General features: G+C 39.9%; 1 protein-coding gene across 2 annotated transcripts in view; it reads right to left on the bottom strand.

Annotated features, from left to right (window-relative positions):
- Positions 1 to 669: 669 nt before the first annotated feature.
- Positions 670 to 6,000, bottom strand: part of Itgb3bp (integrin subunit beta 3 binding protein) — an 81,036-nt gene continuing 75,705 nt past the window's right edge. For both annotated transcript variants that reach the window (XM_052715598.1, XM_052715599.1), the window contains exons 8-9: positions 2,807 to 2,854; positions 670 to 847 (exon numbers count right to left, since the gene is read on the bottom strand). In XM_052715598.1, coding sequence (XP_052571558.1) covers positions 2,808 to 2,854 — 47 coding nt within the window. In that variant the 3' untranslated portion in view covers positions 670 to 847; position 2,807. The remainder of the gene's footprint in view (positions 848 to 2,806; positions 2,855 to 6,000) is intronic.

Below are 6,000 nucleotides of genomic sequence, written 5' to 3'. Positions count from 1 at the left end.
TTGAGTCTTCTGAGTAAGATTCACCTTCACAAATTAGTTAGCTATTCTGACAGCACTCTTTATTTTTGTGTAAAGAAATATGAGAAATACTTTTGAGAGAATTTTGATACTACAACAGGACCCAGTGAAAACACAATTTAGATGCCTTTGTCTACAGGGCTTAAGGGACTCCAGCAGGTGCTTTCTTCAACAGCTGCCAAGAAGGGCCTGTGTGGTGCCTGGGACAGATTCCTACTCAGTGTGTCCCACTGGGGACTCCTAGTGGTGACAGATGATCTCATTTAGACTTAAGAGCACTGCGTCAGGGAAGATACTGGCAACTGATGAAACAAACCTTCCTGCAGGCACGTGGCTCTTTCCCTCCTCGTGTTCACCAGCAGTTAGAAGTCATGAACAGTGGTGGGCTTGGGGGATGGCTCAGGGTGAGAACCTGCATGTGGATCACCAGAACCCAGATAAAGCCAGAGGCAGCAGCATGTATGTACTCCCATCACTCCTTGGGCGCTCACAGGCCAGCTAAGTGGTGTATACACTGGTGAACAAGAGACCCCGTCTTAAGGTGGATGATGGGCTGACATGTGAGGACCTGTACCATGGTAAATATATACCTGCCCGCCCCCAACATACACACACAGGCATACACACAGATTTTTGCATAAAAAGGCAGTGCACAATGGACTCGTTTATTTTTTCCTATTTAGAAAAATCCACAAATACTCCATTTCAGCTCCATTAGAAGATGGGTTGTAAACGTAACAGTCTACTGTCACTGACTCTTCATTTCAGTCTGGTCTGCATCCTTACAGGCTGACCAGTGCCCATGTAGATTGACACAGTGAAGGTAACACTAGAAAGGAGAGAAAAGCTCTTATTAAAATATTACCGTAGAGGAGATGCTAGTTAGGCTCATTTACTCTCACCAAGGAGGATCACAAGCCCCATTTACAATTCAGGCTGAGGGGAACCTAGGACATGAATAGGGTTATAGGTAGGTAGCAGAGTTGGCATTAAACATCTTTGGATTTTAAAACATTTTTTTTGTAATATCAGACACTGCAAAAAAAAAAAAAAGTGTTCATCAGCTGACCCTGATTGTTGGGAGAACTATTTTGATTTTGAAGTCAAATCCAGGACCAAGCAGAACACTTACTGAGAGTTATGTTAAGGTATAACAGATAGTGGCAGTCAGTATTCGTCCTTCATGGCAACCATATATTCTACGGCATACCTCAGAGACTTGCTGTCCTCATACTCTTCGCTGCTGGGCCATCTCTGGCTGTATGAGGCTGGCGACCGTCTGTGTTGCCCTGAGCCTTTCCTTAGTCTCACTTTCTGATATTTTGTGCTTACGTAGGCATATTTACATAACCCATCAAAATCACCCATGTTTTTGAAGCCAGGTATATTTAGTACATGTCTGTCATTCCAGCTCTTAGGAAGATGAGGGAGAAGGAGTGCGGTCAGGCCTGGCTATATTAGTGGAATCCTGACTTAAAGGAGAAACAGCAGGTTTTCTCAGTTCTTCTAGCTATTAAAGTCCAGGGCACCTATTAATAGAATGTAAATGGCTCCTGGACAGAGATAATGGAGAGCAGAATTAGTAAGATGGTCCCTCCCACCTTTAAGACATGCTTGCTGTGAAGCCAGGTGTACAGCTCATCTTCTCATGAGCTAGGATTACGGCTGTGTGCACCACACTGCTCGAGCTGGTGTCAAGTCCCCAGTCTCTAACGACTTCCCTGGTCACGCCTTCCTGAGCCGATCTATGTCTGTTGTGAACTTTCGAACACTGCTTTTTCTTTGCTGGCACTCACAGCAGAAAACAATGTTTATATCTATTATCAACTATTCCTTGCTCTACATCTCATGAAAGGCAGAATCCAGAACATTGACTGGCCTACATTTTACTGATATTATAGGTCATTAATTTTACACACCATTCTTTTTCATGTGTAGTTTCACTATCGCTGCGTATCTCAAGTTCATGGGCCTTTGTGCTTCCTAGCTGCATGCGGTCAGGAGAGTACCGTGTCCTCACATGGCCAGTTGCAATCATGAACACAGGGCAGGTCTTACCAACCAAGCTTTCCCCTCAGGTTTGGGGCAATGCACCGAGTTCAAGTTTAGTTTGGTGTGAATTCTAGGCGATTACACTTCTGCTTTAAGGCCTGGTCCATGTTAATTACTAACTTTTTTGTGCCAGAGGGTTTGCCCTATGGTACATCCATTTCTCCAAGCTGATACTTGGATCCTCATTAGAGTCACAATTTTTGTGCAGTGGGCCAGAACCCTAGAACGAGAGTCTGAACTTGTATGACTTAGTATAGCTCAAAATTCCATCTCCACATCTAAAATTCGTATCACTTCTGAATTGTTTTGAGTTTTTAAGCTGGGCTGAGTGCTATAAACCCTAGAAAGGTAGAGGAAGAACAATTTTGATGGAGAAGTGATAAAATAAATATACTTGAGATAGCGTAGCAGCTGAGACTGGTTTACTCTTGGGATGGAAGCCCTCTTCACGAGGGTGAGGACCAGTCAGGTGTGGATGAAATGAAGAAAATGTCCAAAGCAAGCACGGCATATTCCATCTAGTGAACTACTGAACATATCACATCATGACACACTGATAGTTTATATGTTATAGTTAGCTACCAGAAAAATATTCTTTTTACAAAATAGTAATGGCTCTAGAGGAAAGCTATAGCCAACTAATTAATTAAATCTTACAATGTAAGTTAAATGTTTTTACATGAACAAAACAGTGAAATTTAACAAGGTTAGCTAAATTAGAAAAGCAAGACATTACCTCAGTTCAAAATGGCTTTAAAGAATTCAAAGCTGTCAAGATGATGTTCTACATGAAAAAAAGAGATGAAGAGTTCAGAATAACTTGCCACACTATATGATACAAAGTAAATACTGAATCAAGTGAAATTAAAATAAACGGAAGTTGGGGGCTGGAGAGCTGGCTCAGCAGTTAAGAGCACTCACTGCTCCTGCAGAAGACCCTGGGTCATACAGCACTCATACAGCAGCTTACAACCATCTACAACTCCAGTCCTATGGGATCTGATGCCCTCTTCAGTACCCTCTGTGGGGACTGCATGCATATGGTGCATTTACGTACATGCAGGAAAACATCTATACACAAAATAAAAATAGATAAATCTTAAAAAAAACCCTCAACTTTTATTTTACATAATAAACAAATTTAGGTTTTATAATTTTTATTTCAACATCTCAGAGGTTACTCTGGTTCTACTTCAGCATATATATTTTAAATTTATAATAGCCAAGATATTTGTTGTATGTCTTATACATTATTACAAAGAGTATCAACATGTAATGCTATTGCTATTACACTTTCATGCTTCATTATGGTTACTTGCTCTTTTGCTGGACTCTACTTCTGAGGGCAGGACAATGCCTGTCTTGTTGGTGTCTCTAAGGTCAGAAGACTAATTCATAACAGGCATTCTGTAAACATTTAATTAATGAAGTACATGAACAGAGCAACCCTAAGTATTTGAACCTTTAATCCCAACACTTGGGAGGCAGAAGCAGGTGGATCTCTGGATTTGAGGCCAGCCTGATCTACATGGCAAGTTCTGGGCTGCCGAGGACTACACAGTGAGACCCCCGTCCAAAATAAATCAACCAACTCACTCAATGAAACCAAAAAAACCTTAAGTGTTTGAAAATGCTTAGATAATTCTTGGAGTCAGACATCACTATTGTTGGGTGCCTCTGATAGAATATATTTTAAAATTCTTAGACTAGACATTTACCCATCCACTGGACTGCATAAAGAACCTTTGATCTGGGCTCTGTGTAGGTGCTCTGCTGTAGCTACACCCAGCCCCTCTCTCCAGATTCTGACCTAGGCTCTCCGGCTGCAATACAGAATAGTCCACAGAAAGGCCAGCAATCTGAGAGTGATGATGCTCTACACAAACACACTGAACAGTAACTAACAAACACTGACAACTACCATGGGAGCCTACAACATGGAGCAACTGTGCTTCACCTGGGAGAATGGGGAGCATCCCAGAGGATGGGCCATCTTGACCGACTAAGTAGTTAGATAAGCAGGAGAGGAGACAGCAATCTGGTGGAAAGAAAGCGGCAGAGGGGCCCAGACATTCCAGTGGGCTGAAACTAAGTGTGAATACAAATGACCTTCCTTCTCTTTTGAGTCTGTGATGGACAGGAAACCACCTAACATAATTAGCTATATAACAATGTAAATATACTTTGTTATATACGTGTCTAAAATATGTATGCCACTTAGCAATCTGATGTGAGTCTTGGAGGTGGGGTGAGTTTTTCTGCTTTTCAGGGTTAAAATGGAAACTGTCCACCTGTCAGGTGACGAAAAACCAATTTCTATAAATGTGCCAGGATAATTCTTCTCCTCCTCAAGAACAGCCAGTCCTCAGTCTATTCATTACTGTCTCTTTATAGTATTTTTATTTAATAAAACCTATTAAGGCTACCATACAAATCTCTTTACTTATGCTTTTATCTTTGAACTGATCAATTTTTATATTGCTGACATTCCTTCTTCACCATTTGTTCATTTAAAAATTCATAGTATGTGAGCAATGTCTCCAGGGAAGTGTCCATAAAATTTGTTACAGCTGGCAAATGTGTATGAGTCAGTGATAGCACATGACTAAATGCTTCACAGAAAATAAAATTTGTTTCTGTAGTAAGCAGAACTGTTTAAATGTTATTTATTTTTATGTTTCAAAGAAAATATATTGTGAAGTGCTGCATTGATTTAAAAGGCAACAATGTCTGTGTACACGCTGGAGAAGGGAAATTTATGAAACCTTTGCACAACTCCTTTAATTGAATTTTCCAAATCTCTCACCACACACAAATAATCAATATCTTCTGCAGAGCAAACCAGTCAGAATTATTACAGTCTTTCTTTTCAATTTTGTTGTCATCAGCACATAAGAACACCTGGATATTTGTCCTGTCTGCTTGCAAGTTATTTACACCTTTTAAACACGTAATTGCTAGTAAGTGAGTCCAAATGTATAATTTTCACATGTGCTACAGATTTTTTTCAAAAGAAAATTATTCTTTAAGTAAAGCATAAAAATTTAAATCATGGAAGAAAATTATGTAAAAGACTTTGAAAAGTAATAAACCTGTTTGGGTTTCCTCAAATCCACGGCAGATCTTAAGGAAGCATTTCCAGCAGTTGGTAGGATTCCCCCAGCATGGTGGTCGACAGAAGATAAGCACATTATTATCCTCCACAGCAGAGGCCTGACCCACGCCGCATGCACAGCAGCAAGTCCATATTAAGGGCAATGTCCATTAATGTGAATTTGTGGTACAAAATTAACAGCTATCTCCAAATCAATCTAGGAAAGCACATGGGGGCATGTTTAAGAGAATCTTCAAACTCAAATGAGTGCTTTTAAAACTGAAGTCTCTGACCAAAAAAAAAAAAAAAAAAAGATATTTACAAGATGAAAAGCCAGAAGGATACTAGTCTTCAGGAAGTAAAATGATTTAGCCAATTTGATGAATACTTTTTCACGACAGAGTTGAGAGAAGCAAAACATATTTTTGTTAAAAATACCTCAGTGGTGGCCAGAACGAAAAGGCAGTGCCACCTCAAACTATTTTATAGTGTCAGTACAAAAGGGGCTTCAACCTGCCATAGAGCTTCAAGACTTTGATAACTTCGGAATCCTAGAACCAAGACGAATTTTACAGTGGAAGTTAACTAAAGAAAACAGTCTGTGCTTCTTTCAAAAGACCAGGGCTAGAAGTTCTGAAATAGTTTCTGTTACAAATAGCTGAAACAACCAACTTTTTTGAGCACTGTAAAGTTCAGATGGTTGGACTGCATTTGAAATATGCATTCTGCAACCTACACAGTTATTCTCAAAACATAAAATATGTTTTGGACTGAAACTAAGTGTCTTGATTTCTTATCTTGGCAACTGCTCTACAATTTGCTTACATTCTTTTCAA

This window comes from Peromyscus californicus, unplaced genomic scaffold, assembly GCF_007827085.1.
Source record: "Peromyscus californicus insignis strain IS unplaced genomic scaffold, ASM782708v3 Scaffold_5__1_contigs__length_169319896, whole genome shotgun sequence".
Classification (NCBI taxonomy): Eukaryota; Metazoa; Chordata; class Mammalia; order Rodentia; family Cricetidae; genus Peromyscus; species Peromyscus californicus.
The sequence above is the reverse complement of the archived record's forward strand: the minus strand, read 5'-3'. Positions and strand labels throughout refer to the sequence as shown.